At 33.5% G+C, this 24,531-nt stretch overlaps 1 protein-coding gene across 22 annotated transcripts in view; it reads left to right on the top strand.

Moving 5' to 3' along the window:
- Positions 1–24,531, top strand: part of STAU2 (staufen double-stranded RNA binding protein 2) — a 333,473-nt gene that overhangs the window by 134,993 nt on the left and 173,949 nt on the right. For all 22 annotated transcript variants that reach the window (XR_014018766.1, XM_081266105.1, XM_081266100.1 and 19 more), the window contains 5 exons: positions 6,226–6,382; positions 7,811–7,918; positions 11,539–11,751; positions 19,855–19,992; positions 23,950–24,081. Coding sequence is in view for 21 of the 22 variants with exons in the window: in XM_081266105.1 (XP_081122231.1) it covers positions 6,226–6,382; positions 7,811–7,918; positions 11,539–11,751; positions 19,855–19,992; positions 23,950–24,081 (748 nt within the window). In the remaining variant the exon portion in view is untranslated. The remainder of the gene's footprint in view (positions 1–6,225; positions 6,383–7,810; positions 7,919–11,538; positions 11,752–19,854; positions 19,993–23,949; positions 24,082–24,531) is intronic.

The raw sequence follows: 24,531 nt of genomic DNA, 5'->3' as shown, positions 1-24,531 counted from the left end.
TGTTTAGAAAGATAATACAAAGTGAGTTGAGAAACAGGGCATTAAATGGAGTAAAATTAGGGAAGATGGTAAGGATATATTGTATAGAATGTTGTTACAACAAACAAATATAAATAAGTATAAAATTTCCCCTTCACTTAAAAAATAAGACTATATAAGGAATGTGAAGTATTAACTCAAAGCATTAAAATATACATCTTTTTTTTAATTGTTATATTGTCTTGAAGATAGACCAAATATGAAGACTTTTGAGGGATCTAAAAAAAAGAAGGAAAGCATTTTATGTTCAGTTTTGTTTATTTTTTTTGAAAGGCTTTCAGTAGATAAAGAGCAAGATAGCATGGTCAAAAGGCTTTGTAAGCAGTCTTTGTAAATTTGGACCATTAAGCAGTGTGGCACATAGTGCCCTTCATTCTGACTTTTCACTCTGTAGCTCTCAGTTGAGTCTGTTTTGGGCTTGCCATGCGTAGAGACATAGGCATTCATTGTAGAGTTCAGTCACTCAGTAACATACCTCTGAAGTTCACTGGTGGACCTTTGTTTAGAACTCTTGCATTAGATTCTCTGGCCAGCTAAGGAGATAGCCAGTTTAATAAATGTAAAAGATTTGGGGGAAATTCTTAAAGAGTTTCTTGAATCTCTGAAATTAGTTGCATTTGATTCCCAACACCTCTGTAGAGATTTGTTACTTCGCAAGGTGACCTTGGGGCCTCTCTTGTCTCACTAGATGGCTGTGAGGATTAAATCAGAAAGAAATATGAAAGATCTAACCATTATGCTATTAGGAATACATGTGGCCCCCATTTGAATAGCGTTTGAAGCAATTGCCCATTCACCTAATCTTGTGGGATGTAATGCTAACCTGGAGCAGTACCTCTCAGATTGTTGGTGTGCACAGTCACCAGCAATTTAAGATTCTCATTCTATTCCCAAGGACTCTAATTAAGCATATCAGGGTTGGAGCACAGAAATCTGCATTTTTAACCAGCACTAAGATGATTCTGATGAAAATGGGATCATACTTTGGAGGCTGTGGAGAGGAAAAACCATTTGACCCTTATATAATCTGGAAGAGGTTTCCAAGGGTCATCTTTGGATTGTAGGCACTATGGGGATCTAAACATTGACCATAAAATTCTAATTGAGGGGGCTGGGGATGTGGCTCAAGCGGTAGCGCGCTCGCCTGGCATGTGTGCGGCCCGGGTTCGATCCTCAGCACCACATACCAACAAAGATGTTGTGTCCGCTGATAACTAAAAAATATTAAAAAATTCTCTCTCTCTCTCTCTCTCTCTCTCTCTCTCTCTCTCTCTCTCTCTCCTCTCTCACTCTATCTTTAAAAAAAAATTCTAATTGAGAATAATCATTCAAAAATAGCTGTGTCCAAGTAGTTTAAATACATGCTGATTTGTAGGAATAGGAAATCACTTATTATTAAGTACCAACTTCAAGTTAAAAAAATAAAAATAGAAGAAAGAACTCCATTACATAGAGCATATCAACTTTAGAGCTAATAAATTTTGGTGTTTCTTTAACAAAGGAAATAAATATTTAGACACAAGGTCCTAGCACATCTGTGTGATAAAGCATTTGAAATCATCGATTTTATAATCCAATCTGGATACCATTAATCAGGGTGCTCTGGTTAATCTTAATTGTCATGATGCAGTGAGGAGATGTGATGTGTAAGGTATTTAAGCCATGTGGGGTATATTATTAGGAATCATTGTTAAGAGGATGAAATGAAACTGGAATGAAACAAGTCAGGCATCTGGTCTTGGTATTTCCTGTTGTTAGTGCTAGAATATTTTACTTTTTAATGTCAAAAATACAACATGCTTAATTTTCCCTCTGATATTTATATGATATAATTTATATGTACATATATATCATCATGCGCATACATATGCATAGAGCCATATTTGATGACCAAAAAGGAAGAGGCCCCAAGGGCTCTTTAATGTGCAATTAATATTTTGGTCAGAAAATCAGCAGATTGTTTCAGTATGGTTATATGTTATGACATCATATTCCAGTAAAGTTATAATGAACAGAAATTTTGTTTGTCTCTGTGGCAAACCCAAATGAGTTTTGTAATTGTCAGCAGGCCTTAGTGATTATAGTGGCGCCCACTCCCTCTACCATAGTTAAATGTCTGTTAGCATTCTTATTGTGGACCTCTATTTTCAGAAGTTTATAATTAATTGTAAATATTTGCTCTGTGGTGAAAGATCAGATCAGGAGTAAATTTATGGTTTCAAGTTGTCTGTTTTAAGGTTTTGTAGAACCAGTTAAAATATGCATAAAATTTTGTGAAGATGGGAAAACTGAACTTTGTGGGATATAAAGATAATTTCTAATCTTCATATTAGTCTGTCTAGATTTCTATATTAAAGGGATCTAAAATAAAATAGGTTATAGGAATTTGTGTATATTGGTACCCTATTTAGTTATTGTAATCAAAGAACAAAGCAGATTGTGGTTTTTAAATGCTTTTTAGTCTTCGGACATTAAAAATACTTTTACTTTCATTGAACTTTTTCTTCCTTTAATTGTTTTATATTTGCTAATTAAAAAGTGAGAACATAGGACTTGATAATAAAATATATTTAAAATACTTTATCTTAAATTAGTAGAGAACTGTACATCAAGAAAATTGATTTTAAGAGTTTAAAATAGAAACTTTTTCTTTTTTGGATTTTCTGGATTTCTCCATTCCATTTGACACTATTGATTATCCCTTTCTCTGGCATTATGTTGTGATTTCTTTTCTAACTCTGACTTTCTTTCATCTCCTTCACTGCCATCTATTGTTTCTCCTGCACTTTGATCATAGACATCAATCAGATCCCAGCCTAAGGCTCCTTTTTGGTTCCTTTACACTTACTCTTTCCAGGTGTTTATCCACTGGCCTGGTTTTAATTATTGCCTCACTAATCTGCATCTTCAGTACCAATCTACATTTCTAGTCTTTTACCTTCATTAAATGTTCATTGATTAATTCCATCTGCCCAATGAATTTTTATACTATTGGCTCTATCCATTTATCCCAGCTTGACTATAGAACACCACTACATGGATGTTTAGTAATTATTTAAGACATAATAGAATCTTGGGTTTGGAATGCAGCTCACTGATAGAGTAATAGCTGTAAGACTCAGGGTTTGATTCTTAGTTTTGTAAAACAGCAACAAAAAATATTATGGCCTCAATTGGGCTTCTCTTTGTTTGGAAGCAAACTTTTTTTTTTTTGAGAGAGAGATAATTTTTTTAATATTTATTTTTTAGTATTTGGTGGACACAACATCTTTATTTGTATGTGGTGCTGAGGATCGAACCTGGGCCGCACACATGCCAGGCGAGCGCGCTACCGCTTGAGCCACATCCCCAGCCTGGAAGCAAACATTTTACAACATTAATTTTTGACTTTCCACCATTGTCAGTCCATCCAAATTAATCCTATTCATTTTCTGAACTGTTTAATTCAAAGGTCATATTTCCCAATCATTACATTTCTTAGCCTGTGTTTGTCACTAGATAAAATCAATCTCTCCTTCCAACTTTCCCCTCCCATTTAGCTTTCAGTAAGGGCACTATGCTTCCTTGGTCTCCCTCTTATCACTCTCTCCAGCAGAATTCTCATTGTATTAAAGTTTTAAATACCATCTATGTATTGATGATTTCCACATTTTATTTCAACATTAGATCTCTTTCCTAGAGCGCAGGCTCATAAATCTGATTGTTCACTTGATATCTCCTCTTGTATGTCTAATAGTTCTAATAATTTAATATTTCTAAAATAGAGCTACTGATACTCAGTCTGAGTAAATCCATTCCTTTTGTGTCTCAATGAACAGGTCATGTTTATTTTTATTTCATATTCCATATCTAGTCCTTAGGTAAACCCGTTTAGGCTTTTAAAATTCATCCAGAATCCAGTGACTTTTCATCACATCCACTGCTGTACCTACTTCTGATCACTATCATTTTTCCCTGGATTATCTCAGCAGCCTCCTATTAGACCTCCCTGCTTCTCCATTTTTTTCTTCTTCAGTCTGTCCTGAACATATTAGATGATTCTTCCAAAATAAAAGTCAGATTATGTTACTTATTTCTGTTCAGAATAGCTAAGTATTTCACTCATGGTGAAAGTCAGAACCTTAAAAGAATTTCTAGGGAAGGCCCTGTGCAATCTGCCACTTCTCATTTCCTAGCTTTCCTTCCTTCACTCCCTAAACTCTAGCCAGACATGCCTCCTTTGAGTGATTTAAATGTGCATGGCACATTTCTACTTCATGGCTTTGTGCTTGGTGTTCTCTCTGCTTGATGCAGTATCCCAGATACCTTCATGGTTTGCTTCCTCATTCATTTCAAGTCTTGACAATGTCATTAGCTTCTTGATGAAATCTTCCTTGACAACCCTATCTAAAAATTCACCTCCCAACACTTTTGAACCCTTCCTGCTTTTTCTTCCATTATCTCTAACATTCTAGATATTCTACATATTTATCTTATTTATTGCCTGTTTTCTCCACTATAATATTTTGGTTCATTGTCATAGTCCCCTGTCATGTGGAACATACTCCATAAATAATTGTTGAATTAATGTGTTGTATTGCAAATATTCCTATTTTTTTTCTTAATTTCTTTGAGAGTTATTCTTCTTTTAGTCTCCTTTATCCCCTCCTACCTGTATTATTGCAGCTTTCCAGTTATACTCTGTTAACTCAGTCATATTAAACACAAACTTGCTAAAACTTTTCACTTTAAATATACTTTGTTATCTTTCCCCCTATGACTTGGCATAAACTCTGCTCCCTATCACTAATCACCAGAGAAATGCAAATCAAAATCACATTGGGATCCTATTTTACCCCAGTTAGAAGGGCTGCTATCAAAAAGACAAAAATTAACAAATGTTGATGAGGATATAGAGAAAGGAAAACTCTCATACACTGTTGGTGGGAATGTAAATTAGTACAGCCATATAGAAAACATTATGAAGTTTCCTCAAAAAAACTAGAAGTAGAACTACCATATGATCCAGCAATCGCACTACAGGATATATACAAAAAGAATTGAAAACAGTATGTTAGACAGCTGTACTTTCCATGCTTATTGCAGTACTATTTCCAGTAGCCAAGGTTTGGATCAATCAAGGTATCCATTGATGGATGTATGGATAAAGAAAACAAGGTATGTGCATACAATAGAATATTATTCAGCCATAAAAAGAATGAAATTCTTCATATGCAGCAACATAGATGGAACTGGAAGACATTATATTAAGTGAAATAAGTCAGGCAGAATGAAAAATACTATATGTAAGAACATATAAGTAAGACTTATATATGGAAACTAAAAACTTTGATCTTGAAGAAGTGCAGAGAATAGAATAGTAGTTACCCAATGTGGGAAAGGATGTTAGAAATGGAGGGATGGAGATCAGATGGTTAATGAGGTTCAGTTGGATAGGATGAATAACTTCTAATGTTCTATATAGGGTCACTGTGGTTGACAATAATTAATTGAATATTTAAAAATAGGGAGAATTTTGAATGTTCCCAGCGCAAAGAAATGATACCTGTCTGAGGCAATGCATATTCCAGTTACCTTGATCTGATCTTTACACATTGTATACATGTATGAAATGTCAAGTGTACCCCCATAAACATACATAGTTACTATGTATCATTTAAAAATTGAAATTGGTATAACTCTCTTTTCTTCCTTACATTGACTTTGATCTCATTACTTTGTATCATATTAAATTCATCCCTGCTTCCAAATTAGTGATTAAAACTGCCTTCTGCTAAAAGCACATTAATCATCACGTTGTCTCTTAAATGGCTCATCTGTCTCCAGAGTCTGTTATAGCTCCCCATCCTCAGCACCAAACCATTCTGTTCTCTTCTGCAAAATCTGACTGAAGACATGCCAGGAAATCCTCTGTGATGTAACTAAATAATTTTTCTGTATTCATTTATGTTTATTGTTGTACTCTACATATGTTTTCCATGGAGAGTAGTATACATTTATCTTTAGATGTATTGACACACCTTTTATCTTTTTATGTACATTCATAGGGTTAAAATTTTATTGGAGCTAGTAACAGGATATAGTACATTTGTATCGCTGGTAACATTTTTGATAAAGCAAATCTTATTAATGATTATAGAATAGTTTTATTGAACTAACATTAATTGTTTCATTTTCTTATTTTAGGTATCATTGCCCAATGCCTAAGATCTTTTATGTTCAGCTAACGGTAGGAAATAACGAGTTTTTTGGTGAAGGAAAGACTCGACAAGCTGCAAGGCACAATGCTGCAATGAAAGCCCTGCAAGCACTGCAGAATGAACCTATTCCAGAAAAGTCTCAGGTGTGGTGCTGCTGCATGTGGCTGTCTCTGTCTTACACTTCCCCAGTGAGATTATTGATCAGAAAAATAAATATACTTTGTAAATATCAGTGGTAAAGAACACTAGGATAATAATCTGCTGAGATTTGTTTCTCAGATTACTTGTCTTGCTACATGAGTCTTACCTGTGCCTGCCAGTGTGACCTAATTCACCTCTTAGGTGGCTCAGAATTTTGGGATGTCTGTATAAGGATGCGAGATGACATTCATTTGCCTTGCATTTAATGCTGCATTTATTGAGCATAGATTACAGTGTGTTAATATAGAACCAAGAGTTATAAAATGGAGATCTTTATGGATCCTTAAGTCTTTATTTTAGTTTTAAATTTTTTATTTTTATATTTTTAATTATATTTTTTAGTTGTAGATGGACACAATACCTTTATTTTTTTTTTATTTTATTTTTATGTGGTGCTGGGGATTGAACCCAGTGCCCTTATGCATGCTAGGCAAGCCACAATCCCAACTAAGTTTTACTTTATTTTATAAGTGAGGATATTGAGGCTATTCTTGAGTAATCTCACCCATTTTTATAGTTTTAGCCTATTTATCCATGGGCCTCGAAATAGTATTTGTAGCTCAGGCATATCCTATATTTACCTTCTTATTGGACTTCTGCATTTAGTTATTTCAAAACCTACAGTTTGGCATCTATAGACACTGACTTTCCCCAAATCTGTTGGTTCTCCTTGTTTGAGATTTGTTTTAATGGCAGACTTTGGTCTTTTTCTGCTTGTGTACTTTTATCATAATTCTTTGTCTGTTTTTCCATTAGGTTATAAGCTTATTGACTCTCTCTTTCTCTCTAATACTTCTACTATGCTCAGCACATATGAGACCCTCTAGAATTATGAGTTAAATAAGTGAATACATTAATTGGTGCCAGTGCCAGATGCAGAGCTCCTATGTCCTGGTTTGCATCCTTTGTTCTTTCTATAACTTAGTGTTTTCATAGGTCATATTTGAACTATTAGGGACTCATGTAGGAGCAAGGTGTGAGAGGTGGTGGGTAGGGAGCTCTCAAATAAGAGAATTGGTTCTAGGAAGATAGGATAAATTCTGAAAGTAGTATATGGTTGTGTAAAAGATTTCCAAACTCAGCATTAAATGTTTCTCTGTAAAGTTAAAAACAAAACAAAACAAAACAAAAAACCCACACAAAACTCCCTGAAAACCAAGTATATAAAGCCTCACAGCAAAACCTTGACTATTGTAGTCAGACAGAAATTCATTTGGATACAGTCCAGAGTTTGTTATTTTTTGTTGTATTTTAGCAAGGCTCTCTTGATTGTGGAACACACACACACACACACACACACACATACACACACATATAAAGATTGTTGTAAAATTAATATTCAATGTTATTCTATTTTTTTTGTGATTTAGAATGGTGAATCAGGAAAGGAAATGGATGATGATAAAGATGCAAATAAATCCGAGATCAGCTTAGTATTTGAAATTGCTCTGAAGAGAAATATGCCTGTCAGTTTTGAGGTATGTTCTCATAGAGATCTTTCAATTTTTTTTTTCCTGTTCTGGTTATTTAAAATAAGCAAACAAATAAAATTAACTGGTGTAGTAGAATCCTGTAAGAGTTAATATGCTTCCTTAAGTTCAAATTCACTAGCTTGAAATAACCTGGGCCCTGGGGAAAATAGAAATTTTGATAATATCATAGTTTCCTGCTGATCTTTTTGTTCTTTTATATTAAGGTGTTTGTATACGTGACATTTCAATTTTCATCATCACATCTATATTCTGGATACAAGATAATTTGTAATACCTTTTAGGATTTGGTGTTTTAAATAAGAAAAAAGTAATACTAATTTGATTCTATTTAATTCAAGTTAATAGTCAAGTTAATTTTTAGTGACACATTTATGTTACTATACAGCTTTTTAAAAATTGTGTGGAGGCTAAAATATGTTTGACTTTTGGGTGGGAGGGTTTGCTGGGGATTGAATCCAGGGTCTCAGCATGCTGAGCATGTGCTCTACAACTGAGCTACATCCCCAGCCCCCAAAGTATGTTCAGCCTTAAATTAAGAAATAATCAAGAAATAAGGAAACTGCTTTCTAAAACTGAATGAATACATCATAAATTTTTTTTAATATTTATTTTTTAGGTATAGTTAGACACAATGTATTTATTTATTTATTTATTTATGGTGCTGAGGATTGAACCCAGGGCCCCGAACGTGCTAGGTGAGCACTTTACCACTGAGCCACAACACCAGCCCAATCATAAATATTTTTATTAGTGCAAGAATTAAAACCAAGAATCAATAAATGGGATGGAATGAAACTAAAAAGTTTCTTCTCAGCAAAAGAAACAATCTGTGAGGTGAATAGAGAGCCTACATCTTGGGAGCAAATCTTTACCCCTCACACATCAGATAGAGCACTAATCTCTAGGGTATATAAAGAACTCAAAAAGCTAAGCACCAAAAAAACAAAACAAAAAAAAACCCAAAAGACAAATAACCCAATCAACAAATGGGCCAAGGACCTGAGCAGACACTTCTCAGAAGAGGATATATAATCCATCAATAAATATATGAAAAAATGCTCATCATCTGTAGCAATTAGAGAAATACAAATCAAAACTACTCTAAGATATCTCACTCCAGTCAGAATGGCAGCTATTATGAAGACAACAATAAGTGTTGGCGAGGATGGGGGGGAAAAGGTACACTCATACACTGCTGGTGGGACTGCAAATTGGTGCGGCCAATATGGAAAGCAGTATGGAGATTCCTTGGAAAGCTGGGAATGGAACCACCATTTGACCCAGCTATCCCTCTCCTCGGACTATACCCAAAGAACTTAAAAACAGAATTCTACAGGGACACAGCCACATCAATGTTTATGCAGCAGAATTCACAATAGCTAAACTGTGGAGCCAACCTAGATGCCCTTCAGTAGAGGAGTGGATAAAAAAAAATGTGGCATATATACACAATGGAATATTACTCAGCAATAAAAGAGAATAAAATCATGGCATTTGTAGGTAAGTGAATGGCATTGGAGAGATAATGCTAAGTGAAGTTAGCCAATCCCCCCCAAAAAACAAATGCCAAATGTTTTCTCTGATATAAGGAAGCTGACTCATAGTGGAGTGGGGAAGGGGAGCATGGGAGGAATAGATGAATTCTAGGTAGATGAATTCTAGAGGGAAAGGGAGGGGGCAGGGATGGTGGAATGTGATGGAAATCATTATCCAAAGTACATGTATGAAGACACGAATTGGGTGTCAACATACTTTATACACAGAGAAATGAAAAATTGTGGTATTTATGTGTAATAAGAATTGTAATGAAAAAAACCCAAAGTACATGTATAAAGACATGAATTGACGTGAATTTACTTTATATACAAAGATATGAAAAATTATGCTCTATATGTGTAATAAGAATTGTAATGCCTTCCTCTGTTATGTATTTTAAAAAATAAAATCAAGGGGGCTGGGGATGTAGCTCAAGCGGTAGCGCGCTTGCCTGGCATGCGCATGGCCCTGGGTTCGATCCTCAGCACCACGTACAAATAAAGATGTTGTGTCCGCCAAAAACCAAAAAATAAATATTAAAAAATTCTCTCTCTCTCTCTTTTTAAAAAATAAAATCAATAAAAAAGAAACTAAAAAAAGAGGAAACTTAAAAATTATTATTTTAATACCTCATTATGAAGACATCACTGATTTTGCAGCTCATGACTGAAAAGTGGGCAAGAACCATGAAATAAGCTGAAATAGTTGTGGAGAACTTTTCTTAAAATTGTGCAACATCCTTTTACTAGACAGCTTCCATATTGTACTTGTTGGTAGGATCATCTGAACTGAACTGAGAAATAGTAGTGCTTCTTGCACACAGTTCTGACAAATTGAGTTATCTGATTTCTTAGCCTGAAGCAGAGTAAAAGCAGTAATATGAGGAGGGCAGAGAGAGAGTATACTTGGGGTCTTATTAGTCCCAGCAAGAAATGATAGGGAAAATATAAGATACTTATAAAAAGTAATCAGAATATACAAAAATTATTGGTGTGTAGGATCTTTTAAAAGACTAGTAAATAGGAACAGACAGTTTTATAAGTCCTTACAAGTTGTTGAGTATATTATAGTATAGAATATTTGATGTTCATAATGATGCTCTTATTTGGTTAAATATTCAGTATTTTCTAGTTTACAAACTTAGTTAAGTTCGTAAAACATGCTTTTTTAAATTGAGAAGGATGTTCATCAGAGTAAACTGTTGGCATTTAAACTAGTGAACTTAAATTACTTGGACACTATGAATAAGTTTCTTATTCCTAATTATGTTGTATTATGGAGATGTTATGTTGTTTTCTTCCCTTCTCCTAATTGGTATCCAATATTAGAAGACAAAATTTCAGTGTAATATATATCTTCTATATGTCAGAATTTCAAAGAGAGTAAAGTTTTGAATACTCAGGGTTTGGAAGGCCTCTTCCCCCAAAAAAGCTGGTATAGTATAAAAGTAAGAATAGGACTAAGTAGGGTTTAGGAACATGTACAACGGACAGATTCATAATTCATTACTCTAGAAAGCTAGATATTATTGCGTATCAGTGTATCTTTTTAAGATCATGTCAGAAAAGTAAATATCCCTTGCTGTAAAACAGCCATTGAGGTCTCTGTCAAGAAGAAGTTAAGGTAAGCTGCTTCACAGGTTATAGATTACAATAAGACATCGTCTTTGTTCTTGAGTAACTTACCCTGACAGAGGAGAAGATTGGTATGTACACAATTATGTACAAATTGTGTCTAGATGGCTTATCTAATATAGTATCCAATTTATTTGGCATGTTTTATATTCTTAATTTTGTGTTTTGTAAGACATGGGGAAATAGTGATTAAAACAATTTTGTCTATGAATGTATTTGTTTAGATTTCTTTTACTTCAATTCAGGAAGAATCAGCTATGTCATAAATGAGTACTACTGGTATCATATTTCATCATAGCTTTCTTAAATACTATAATTTTATTGTAATTATGAGTATCAATTATTATTATGATAAGAATATCAATAAGTATTTGTGCTGAAAGAATATATCTTAAGTGCCTATATATTATTTAATATTTTACTTGTATTCAATAGGTTATTAAAGAAAGTGGACCACCACATATGAAGAGCTTTGTTACTCGGGTATCAGTAGGAGAGTTCTCTGCAGAAGGAGAGGGAAATAGCAAAAAACTCTCTAAGAAGCGTGCTGCAACCACTGTCTTACAGGAGCTTAAAAAACTTCCACCTCTTCCCATAGTGGAAAAGCCAAAACTATTTTTTAAAAAACGCCCTAAAACAATAGTAAAGGTAAGTATATGCTTGTGAACATTAATCAGTTTTACCAAATAAATCATCACATGCTGCATGTTATTTAAGTCAGTGTTGGACTGTATGTTTGATAGTGGTCCCATAAGATCATAATGGAACAGAATAATTCCTATTGCCTAATGTTTGTATCATACTTTTCTATGTTTAGATATGTTTAAACATACATATACTTATCACTGTGTTACAGTATTTAGTAAGTAACATGCTGTATTGGTTGTAGGCTGGGAGCAATGGGCTATACCATATAGCCTTAGCGTATAGTAGGCTACACCATCAAAATTTGCATGAGTATATGCTGTGATGTAAGCAATCACCTAATGATGCATTTTTCAGAATGCTTATCACAAGTGATACATTACCATAACACAGTGGCTATAGACAAAAGTTTTTCTTAATGTGGGTCCCATTACATATAGATTATATATAATCCTGAGATCAGGATAGGACATATAACTATAAATTAATGACAGTTCTTTTTTGCTTTTTAAACACCTGTATATTTGTTCATCAAAATCATGATGATGATGATGATGATGATGATGATGATGATGATACCTTAGATATTTTATAGCTTTTATGGTTTAAAAAGTGCTTTCCAATTTATATCTCTTTTAGTATAATTTTCATTATGACCATGTAACATAGATGATGATATCCCTCATTTTCCAAAAAGGTTTACAAAACATGTTCAAAGAATTTGCTCATTTTTATTCAGCTATCATGTGGAACAGCCTGAACTGTTCTGTCTAATCCAATGTTATTTAGGCCACAACACCACCATATAGTAATGTGTTAGAATGTCATGAAATAGTAACAGTATACAAGGTAACAGCCATATGAATAAAACCAACAAGAATGACAGCAGCAGCAAGTAGAAGTTATAAAGCACTCTATGTACCAGACTTTGTCCCAGAGCTTTGTGTGCTTATCACATTTAATCCTCATAGCAGCCCTGTGAAGTTGATGTTATTGTTTTGTTTCCATTCATTTAGGTATATATACTTTCCAAAGAAGAATACAGAACATACCCCTTTTTAAGACATTGAGACTTATTACTTTTATTGCATCCTACATTATTTACATTAAAAAGGAAAAAAAGGCAAAGTTTAAAGGAATCAGCACTGAGTGCAGAACAGTGCCCCTGAATGCTCAATGTGTGTGACATGAATGGAGCTAGAGTTCTGTGTTTCTAGAAAAAGTCTTTAGTTGTCCACATTTCAATTGCCATTTTAGCCTTACTTGTTTAACAGATTTCTGATTAGACTCTACAAATTAAGGATTGCAGATAAGAGATATAGTTAATCTTTGTTGAATTTCCTTTGTTTAAATTGTACAGTGGCATAACTTAGATATTTTTATGGGTTTAATACTGTAGTTAATTGCTGTATTTAAAAATACATATCTATATATATGCATAAATAACTACATATACTTATTTTTTATTAAATTTTAATTTGTTTTAATTATACATGACAGTAGAACACATTTATGCACTTTGATATACATAAATGGGATATAATTTCTCATTTTTCTGAGTGTACATGTTGCAGAATCATATTGGTCATGTAGTCACATATATACATAAAGTAATAATGTCTGTTTCATTTTACTATTTTTTCTATCCCCTCTTCCCCCCACCTTCATTTCTATCAACCTAATCTAACACTATTCTTCTCTAGTGCCCCCCACCTTATTGTGAATTAGCATCTACATATTAGAGAAAAATACATATTTTTAATGAATACTGGCTTATTTGACTTAGAAGTTGTAGGTTATGCATTCACTGAAATAGTATTCTACATTAGAGCTGAGGTAGACAAAAAATAAAGGATTCACTCATCATGAGTCATATTGGTTCTGAAGAATACTGGCATTCACTCATATGCTGTAAGGGAGGAGGGTATAGCTAGTAAGAGCATGACCTTTGGAGTCAATTTTGAGTATGATTCCCTGTGACCTGAATAAGTCACTTAACTTTTCTAATGGTATATTTCTTCCTTATAAATTGGCAATAGTAATTATTCTTGCTTGTCAAATTGTTGTTTCAAAGCAATGCACAAAATGCAGTAAGTATATATTAAGTATATATTGCTAATAATAATAATGCAAGAAATAATTATGCATGGGGCTCTCTCTTCCCATCGAGGATATCCATGGAATAGGGTAGAGGAGAGTGTGGCTGCGGGAGTCACTATTCAAGATCTCCAAAGACCAAGCAGGAAGCAGGTTTGATTTTATTGCACAGTTACCATGTATATATACTCAGGCAGTAGCTAAGCAGATTACAGGTAGCCACCAATGCAGTTCTGCTAACTGCCCTTGCAGCAACCTATTGAGGAGTGGGCAGTGGAGCAAGCATAGAGACTGCAACACAAGGCCTCATGCCCAGGGTTGTGCCTGCTGGGTAAGCTGCCTGCCGCTCACACACCTAGCACAAGGGGAGTGGCCTGTCATTCAGATATCCTTAACGTATGCCATGTATTCAATACTGCATACACTTGTCCCTACATAATTACTCAATAAACATCAACTATTAGCATTTTGTATCTAATAACTGTTCACATTTTATATGTATGTGAATTTATCCATGATATATATTTGTAAAGCCTTCAGTATAAAAAAGGTGTAGCTTTTCTATAATGGAAAGATAGTGCTTTACATTAACATGAAGTACAAAACTTGTTACAATGATTTCCACTTATTCTATTAAACTAAATCTAATCTTAATATATTAAGAATTTGAAGCTGTTGGGCTATAAAAAAATCTATATATTTCTAAAGTGTATGGTGTACATCTAATTCTTGTTCCAAGTTTAGCTGTTAAAAACAAGATTATTGTTAAAATTTAATCTCCCAGAGGCAAAGGATGGGAGAATCATTTTAAATTCTTAAAATTATTTGCTACTGCTTCTATAAACACATTATTCTGGAACTTCCTCCTATCTATCATTCATATTTCTGCTTAAACTTGACTTCTTCAGGGAACCCTTCTCTGATCCTCCTCCACTCCTAGACTTCGTTACCCCCCTGCATTTTTCCTTATATACATCATACTTGAAATTACTTGTGCTGTGTCTGTCTTATGTAAAATAAATCCTTTAGCTAGCCTCTGAAATGTAATTTTTATTTTTTTTTTTGAGAAAACAACATGCATATAATGATTTGGACTCTGTAGAATTTTAAGTATAATTGCCGATAAATGGGTCAGTTTGGAACAAAATCTCAACTTTTAGCATTTTTCTCACTTCTTTTTATGTCTTATACATCATACAGTTCCTTATGTTCAATAGAAGTAGAGAAAATATCTGAGGTGATTTGCTTTGATTTTATTTAAAATAATAAAACTATCACACTGTCTCATCATCTTCTTGATCATTCTGTGGTATAGCTGTTATACCCATCTTAGAGATGAGGCCATTTGTGTTACTCCAAATCCTGTAGCAGAGTCAGATTTCAGATCCTGTTGTGTCTGACTTTAGTGTCTATTTGAAACTGGTTAATTGTGATCTCCTTTTGGATTTTAAATTTACTCTATGGAGTTATGCTGTTAACATGTACAGCTTCTCTGATGGTGTCTTTGGGTTTTATCCTTTCTTCAATACAGTTCTTTTCCACAACATGAAACTTTAAAGAAGGCTTTCCAATGCTGGACATAAAATTTTCTGGATATATCAGACTGTTCTTTCTGGTTTGTAGAATCTAAGACTTGTTATCTCAGGAATAACTTAATTGTCAAATGTACTGTTAATTAATTTCAATCAAAGAAAGAAATCAATCCTTTCTTAGTATTCTCAGGATTCCTTCTTTATCTCAATTGGATTTATGCATATGGTCTTTGTCATTGGAATCCATATCTACAACAATTTGTTTGATACTTTAAGACATTCTTATAAGAGTCAAAAAGGAAAATACAACATTACCATTGGGAATGCATGTTTGTTTATTTGAGTATCTTCATGTGCTAGGCATACTTCTCGTGCCAGACTCAAAGCTTTTCTTTACCTTTTTTCTGGGATTGCAATCTTATACCTTCCAATTATTGTTTGTATTTGTCTTTTCCCATCATCCCTCCTTTACCCCTTTTATAATTTGTTCAAATTTTATTTAGAATATGAGTTTAAGTAGAAAAGTACTTTATCAAAAGCTGAAAGTCTCTTTTGTTCTCTCGTCCCCCTCTCCACCGAATCCTTGTGATGGTAGTTTTTGCTCTTTTTCCTCTTCTTCTTTCCCTAGACTGCTCTTTTACTTCTAGGGGTTCAAGTCAGTCTTTAGGTAGATGATTTACAAGCACTCTTCTGCACTCTACACTGTGTATTAGGCACCATTGCTTAATATTTCACAGGCATCTCAGACTCTGTGTCCCAAACTCTTCTTGTTTCCTTCTAACGTCTTTCTCTACCAGCATTCCTTATCTTAGTGACTGTCACCACCATCCAAATCTGCTGAAACTGAAAGCTAGAAGTCACTTTAACTTCTTTATTACCCTTTATAGCTAATAAATCATCAAGTCCTATTGATTCTATCATCTAAATATGTCTTTAGGTTCTTTCTGTCTATCCCTTCTGGTCAAATTCACGATGATCTCTTGCCTGAACTACTATAGTCAGTTTTATTTTATTTTGTTTGGTACTGGGGATTAAACCCAGGATTTCTTTCCCACTGAGTTACATCACCAGCCTTTTAAATATTTTATTTAGAGACAGGGTCTTGCTAAGTTACTTCAGGGCCTTGCTAAGTTGCTGAGGCTGGCTTTGAACTTTCTTCACAATCCTCCTGCCTCAGGCTTCTGAGTCCCTGGGATTATAGGCATGGCTACTGCACCTGGCTGCAGTCAGGTTTTAACTGCTTTCTTACAAGTACTCTGGATACAAAATGATCTTTTAAAAAGTGTGATCTTTTAGAAACACCTATCTAATCATGCCATGCCTCTGCTATTAGAGTTTTTCATTTCTCTTTGGATAAATTCCAGAATACTAAACATAGTTTAAAAGAGGCTGAAGGAACTGACCTGCAGGCTGTACCTGAAGCACCATGTGGACATTATCAAGATCCTGAGTGTCAGTATTTTATCAGAAAGAGCTAAGACTACACAGTGTCTCTTACGTAAGATTACTGTAACATGTAATCTGTAATATAGTGATTGTCTTTGTCTCTACTACCTGTTTAAGAATAAATTTTCACTGGTGGAAGTAAAGCTTCAGCCATATGCAGACCTTCATTTTTAGAAAAACGTAAAGAAACTTCATATGGTAAAAGAATATTTGCTTTATAAAGAATTTTTGTTTTTAAATCATAATACATGCAAAAATCTATTTATAATCTTGTATATAAGTTGAAAAGCATGCTAATTAAATATGAGTAAGACCTACTGTCCCCTTTGAGTATAGAGCGTAGAACTTAAATATAGCATATAGAAAGAACTTCAATAGGTTTAGACTCTCTGTATCTTCCTTTTCTATCACATGCTCAATGCCACCTCCCTCAGACAACCATTATTAGTTCGTATGTATTTTTTTACAGTTTTGAAATGTTTCTTTTTCTAATATATATGCATATTTATATTTATGCATAGTGTAATGTACATGTTTAAAGTGTACTTTTTTCGATATGTTTTGATAATGTACACACTTGTAAAGCCTTGACCACAATCAAGACACTAAATTGAGATTGGATACACTGGTTGAGAGAGGAGGATTGTGAAATCAAAGCCAGCCTTAGCAAAAGCAAGGTGCTAAGCAACTCAGTGAGACCCTGTCTTTAAATAAAATACAAAATAGGGCTGCAGATGTGGCTTAATGTTTGAGTGCCCCTGAGTTCAATCCTTGGTACCTCCCCTCTCCAGAAATAGATACTGAATTCATAAATTGTTCCCAAAAGTTTCCTCAGGCTTCTTGGTAATCCTTCACTCTCAGTTCCCAAGAAACCATTCCTTTTTTATGCCTTCTTTTACCAAGCATGATTATTTTGAGATTTATCCATGTTGTTTCATATATCAATCATTGGTTCTATTTTATGGCTGAGTAGTACAGTATTTCATGGTATGGATACATGACCATTTGTTTATCCTTTTACTTGTTGGATATTTGAGATGTTTCTAGTTTTTGGTTGTTGTACATAAAACCAGTATGAACATTTGTATAGAAATCATCTATGATCATATGCTTTCATTTCTCTTGGTTAAATACTTCTAAGTGGAATGGCTTAGTCATTTTGTAAGTGTATATCCAACTTTTTAAGAAACTGCTAGTTATTTGTCAAAGTACTACCACTCTACTGTCTCATTTTGTCATCAGTCTTGTCTGAGAATTCCAGTTGCTCTACATCTTTGCTAAAACTTAATAAAACTAGCCTTTAAAATTTCAGGTGTTCAAATACCTGTGTTATTGGTATCTCACTATAGTTTTAATTTACATTTCCCCAGTGATTCATGATAGTGAGAATCTTTTTATGTGCTTAAGGCATATGAGGCTTGATAAAGTATTCAGATCTTTTGTCTACTTAAAAGAATTTCTTGCTCACTTAAAAGAATAATTGTATATGAGAGGCCTTTCTTTCTTTCTTTTTTTTTTTTTTTCGTACTGGAGATTGAACTCATGGGCACTGGACCCGTGAGCCACATCCCCAGCCCTATTTTGTATTTTACTTAGAGACAGGGTCTCACTGAGTTGCTTAATGCCTCACTATTGCTTAGGCTAGCTTTGAACTCCTTATCCTCCTGTCTCAGCTTCCTGAGCTGCTGGAATTACAGGCGTGTGCCACCAGGCCTGGCAGAAATTGTTAATTTTGAAGATGTCTGATTTATTATTATTTACAAATGTGATTTTGGCATTGTATCTAAGAAATTGTCACCTAACCAGATCACAAAATTTTTGCTTACATTCTGGAAATTTTGGAGTTTTAAAAATTATGCTAATGTTATGCATAACATTTGAGTTAATCATTTTTATAAATAGCATGAGATATGTATTGAAGTTCCTTGCTTTTTGCCTGTAAATTGTCCTAGCACCACGGTTGACAAGACCAACTTATTTTCTGAAAATAAGTTGACTCTGTGTGTTTGTGTGTGTGTATTTCCAGATGCTAATTCTGTTCATTGATTTCTTTATATATTTTTATGCCAATACTACACATACTGTGTTGAATACTATAGTTTTATAATCTTGAAATCAGGTACTCTGAATCTTAGATTGTTTTGGTTATTTGTCCTTTGTAGTTTCACACAAATTTTAGTATTGGCTTATGAATTTTAAATTTTTTAAAAAGTCTACTTGGTAACATGATGAGAACCCATCTTAAAAAAAAAGTTTATATTACTTTCCATTCTCACCAGTTGGTGCTGTTAGACTTTAATTTTTGATAAACTGGGTGGGTAGAGGGGTGAACTAGTATCTCACTGTAGTTTTTTTTTAAAAAAAATATTTGTTTATTTTTAGTTGTTGGACACAATATCTTTACTTATTTGTTTGTATGTGGTGCTGAGGATTGAACCCAGGGCCTCACTTGTGCTAGGCAAACACTCTACCGCTGAGCCACAACTCCAGCCCTCACTGTAGTTTTAATATGCATTTTTCAAGTTCTAATGAAGTTATCTTTTCATATGTGTTTTTTGTGTGTGTGTGTGAAATATCTGTCATCTTTTTGCCCATTTCCCTTTTATATTGTCTTTTTCTTAATACCACTTAGGAGTTTTTAAAAACACAATTTGAATACTGGAGATTTCTTGTTAAATTATATGTGTGTTGCAAACATCTCTTCTCAGTCCATGGCTTATGCTCTCACATTCTTTTTGGTGAATACGAAGTTGTGAAGCAACTATACCATACTGAAGAATTGAATCAATTTTTTAAGACATGGTTGAGCCAATTTATTTATAAGACCTGTAAGTCTAAATCCCATAAAAGCCTTATTTATGGGTCTATTTTATTATTTGCCTTCATAAATCTTCATAAATGACTCTTGTTTACCTTCTGCAGTCACACTTTAGGGGTGTAGAGATAGAGGGGAGAACGATGGTTTCTTTAATGATCCAATAACAAGTTTTCTAGGCTTATTTTGAAATTTTTTTCTTTAATTATTTTGTAGGCTGGACCAGAATATGGTCAAGGAATGAACCCCATTAGTCGCCTGGCTCAAATTCAACAGGCCAAAAAAGAAAAGGAACCAGATTATGTTTTGCTTTCAGAAAGAGGAATGCCTCGACGTCGAGAATTTGTGATGCAGGTATTTCTAACCTTTATATTAAAAACTGATAAAGCTATTGAAAACATTTAGAAATCCTCAGGTTGGAATAGAGATATGGGGGAAAGACAAACTAGAACTTGATAGCAGAAAATAAAGCGATGTTTACATTTGAACTTGTAAACCTGTCAACTTGATGGATACATACTAGTGTCAAGGACATGCTAGAATAGACAAGATGAGTTTTTGATGGGCCCATGAGTTCACACGGGTTATGTACCCAGAGTTTATCATTTAATGTCTATCTTTTAATTTTATGTTACATTTTGCAGCCAGAGTCCATTAACTGCTGGGAATTGGAGACAAATGGAATTAGAAACAAAATTTAGAAGAATGGATGTAATAGATGGAGCAAGGCCAAAATCATGAATTCATGGGCTATCAGGGAAATTAGTTAGGACAGTGAGCTGCCTACCTAACCGTTGTGGGGACTAAGGGATTCAGACTTGCTTGAGTGATCTAATTGCTGCATTGTGCAGCCAAGAACTTCGAAGGATGCTTACCTTATGTGTTGGTAGATAGTGGGGACTGGGAATGAGGTGGAATGCTTAAAATACCCTCCTTTTCAAATTTTATCTATCCAGTCTTTATTTGTCAATTAAAACCATGGTCTTGAAATCTTGGTTTTAATATTTTATTTGTATTTGCAGTTAATATTCAGTACATTATCATTGTGAAGTGTTTTTTTTAAAGTGGCATGTGGCTAATGAAGCTTTCTCTCTCTTTTTTTATTTTTTGTACAAAACATAGTGACATCTGGTAACACAATTCAACTTTTGATTTGTGGATCACCTGTTTAATTGATTTTTCTTTTCTAGCAACTTAAAAAAAATGAATAAGACGAATTTATAAGAATCCATTATATATTCTGGATGTGAGCCCTTGGGAGTTATGTGGCATTTCAAATGTCATCCTCTGTGTTGTGACTATCATTTTTTAGTAGTGCTTTTTTAAGAAAAGAAGTAATTTTAAATGCAATCAGTCTTCCTTTATTTTAGCTTTATAATAAGTCTAAAGAGCCAGATAAATAAGTGATCTCATCTCTTTCGCCATAGGATCTTGGCTATTTTTAGCACATTGCATTACTGTATAAATTTTGTAATCATCTTGTCAAAATCATAAAAGTATTTGTGGGGTTTTGACTGGAATTTATTGAATTTATATGTCAATTTAAAGAGAAATGATAATCGTTATACTACTATTGTCTTCAATCCATGAACATGGCATAATCATTCTAATAGGATTTACTCATTAATCATTATTGTTTGCTGTGTACATTCCCTACACTTCCTAGGTCTCTGGTTTTCATTTAGTGTGAATAGTATCTTTTAATATTTTTCATTTTCTACTTGAATGTTGATGGAATATAGGAATGCAGTTGGTTTTTGGTACACTGACATTTTTATACAGAGAGCTTTTTGGATTCTCATTAATTCTTAAATTTACTTGTAGATTTTCTTGGATTTCTTATAAGTGACTGTAAATAATGACATTTCCCCTGTCTAATTCTTTATCTTATTTTTTTATTGCTCTGTTCAGGATTTGTAGTAATGTTAAATACTAGAAATGACAAGGCATTGTTTTCTTGTTTCTAATCCAAAATATCTTCTTCTTCTTTTTTAGTACTAGGGATTACCACCGAGCTATACTTCCAGCCCTTTTTATTTTCTATTTTGAGATAGGGTCTTGATAAGTTGCTGTGGACCTTGTTAAGTTGCCCAGGCTAACTTTGAATTTGTGATCCTCTTGCCTCAGCCTCCTGTGTAGCTGGGATTACAAGCATATGCCCCTGTGCCCAGCTCTAATCTTTAAGTTTCAACATTAAGTACAGTGTTAGATGAGGTCTGCTGTATGTTTTTTTGTAAAATTCCCTTCATCATATTAAGGAAATTTTCTTCTTTCCCTAGTTTGCTAATAGTTTTCATCATGAGTAAAGGTTGGATTTTAAATTTTACCAAATACTTTTGTTTCATTTATTAGGATGATCAAATTGGTTTGTCTCTTCATCCTGTTATATAGTACATTCCGTTGATTGCTTTTGTTTGCCTTTCACATATTCTCATATCACCCCCCTCCTCCACCGCCCCCTTGTCCCCCCTTGTACATGCTAGGCAAATGCTTAACCATTTCTTTAGTAGTTATGCAGTTCTATTCAGTTATAGACTCTTTCTGTGGAATTTTGGTAACTTGTATTGTTGAACAGCTTTTCCATTTTATCTAAATAGTTTTTAAAAAATATAAAATTATTTTGAATATTTCTTACGGTTTTGTAATGGGACAGAAGCTGTGGTAATTTTCCTTTTCATTCTTACTTGTGTCTTTCTCTCTCTCTCTCTCTTTTTTTTTTCCTTGATCAGTCTTACCTTGGTTTATCATTTTAACTTTTTAAGGAAACTAGCTTTTGGCTTTTTAAGCTTCTCTATTGTATTTTATTTTTCATTTCTTTAATTTTTGCTCTTGTATGTATTATTATGTTTTCTCAGTTTGATTTTGCATGTTTGTAACTTCTTGAGATGGATGTTATGTCATTTTATGCCCTTCTGTAATCTACTATGACTACACATTTCTTCTAGATCCTGCTGCATCCTTCAAGTTTTGATATATTTTATTGTTTATTTAAAATACTTTCTAATTTCTGTTGGGATTTCATCTTTTACCCATGGATTATTTAGAATTACATTTTTTTCATTTTCTCAGTTGTGGTTAACTTTTTATCTCTGAGATTACTGAATAAAAACAAATCCTACTATAGTTGTGTATTTTCTCTGTCTCTTTGTGTCTCCTTGTAATTCTGCTTTCTAACTTAATTTTTATATTTGTATTATCTCTTTGCACATGCATCTTTTAAACAGCATTGCCCAACTCAGAAAATGTTCATGTGAATGTAAGATGACTCTTGTATATGTAAATATATGTATGTTTGCAACACATGTGTGTTTAAATTACTCACAAAATACAACTGTGGAATAGTTTGCTGTTTACTGAGTAATTGTGATTGATTTAATAGTATGTTGATATGGATTATTTTGTTTGTTTACTATATATAAATGTTCATTTTTAAATTTTGGTACTGGGAATTGAATCCAGAAATGCTTTACCATCAAGCTATATCCCCTCGCCCCCGCCCCAAGCCTTTTATATTTTTATTTTGAGACAGGGTCTCACTAAGTTGCTGAGGTCCCATTAAGTTGCTGAGGCTAACCTCGAACTTGCTATCCTCCTGCCTTAGTCTCCCAAGTTGCTGGGATAACAGGCATATACTACTACACCTGACTTCTTGTTTAATTTGCAAAGGAATACTATGAGGTAGTTAATATTATCCCTGCTTTACTAATGATGAACCTGAGGCTTATAGATGTTAAATAATTTGCACTAGTTCATACAGCCAGGAAATAGTAGAATAGTTTCATATCTCAATCTAACTTAAACAGTCTTTATTCTTAACCACCATATTATATTAACCCTTGTGTGTTAATTCTTTTCTAAACTATTTAATTAAATCTTAGTAAACTTGCAATGCAATTTGAATATTGGTTTAAATGACATCAATATGGATTTCAACCTTTTCAGTTCATTAATTGAAATAAAGAATACTAAATGTGTAATAAGCAACATGAACTCTATGCTAAGATATAAATCTGATTTTCCTGCTTATCTAAATAATACAAGTTTACTGCTTAAAAAATAATATATCAATTTGTAAGGCAATAAAATGTCCTCTATAAGACTGCTTTCCAGGATAACCCACCATTTTCCTGTATTTTTTTTTGTGTGTGTACTTTCATTTATATCTATAAAATAGTGGGATTTATCTTCCTATTTTGTTTTGGACTGAGCTTTTTATTTTTGAATATTAGAGTGGAATACAATGCTTTATAATGTAAGGATTTCCTGTTTGTCAACACACTTATTATTAATTTCTTTCTTTAATTTTATCAGGTCAAGATAGGCAATGAAGTTGCTACTGGAACAGGGCCTAATAAAAAGATAGCCAAAAAAAATGCTGCAGAAGCAATGCTGTTACAACTTGGTTATAAAGCATCCACTAGTCTTCAAGATCAACTTGACAAGGTGAGAATAAAGCTTACATGCCTGTGTGCTTTCTGTCAGAATATTAAAGTGATTAATAAATTCTGATTATGACTAGTATTAAAGTAGGTGTCAATTTTAACTTTTCTGAGGCAGTGCTCTATCTTTATATAAGACAGATATTCCAGGTGCAAAATAACATCTATTTAAGGGGTAAGATGAAATATTAGTTAGTATTTATAATCTTACAATTAGCTAATAATAAAAATTTTTATATGATTGTACATATTCTGTAATATTTGTTGAATAATTTTTAACTTATTGAATGACTGTTTTTGACAGTTAATTGTTTTTGTCTATAGACGTAGTCTTAATCTGCACCTTTTAAGAACAGAGGTTTTAGCCTTTATTTTGGGAATTAAGCTGAAAACACAGAAATAAGAATTCTGACGTATCCCTTTAGGGCAAGAACTATATTAGACAGACACTCTA

Source organism: Spermophilus citellus (genome assembly GCF_964194105.1).
Source record: "Spermophilus citellus genome assembly, chromosome: 14".
NCBI classification, from domain to species: domain Eukaryota; kingdom Metazoa; phylum Chordata; class Mammalia; order Rodentia; family Sciuridae; genus Spermophilus; species Spermophilus citellus.
The sequence above is the reverse complement of the archived record's forward strand: the minus strand, read 5'-3'. Positions and strand labels throughout refer to the sequence as shown.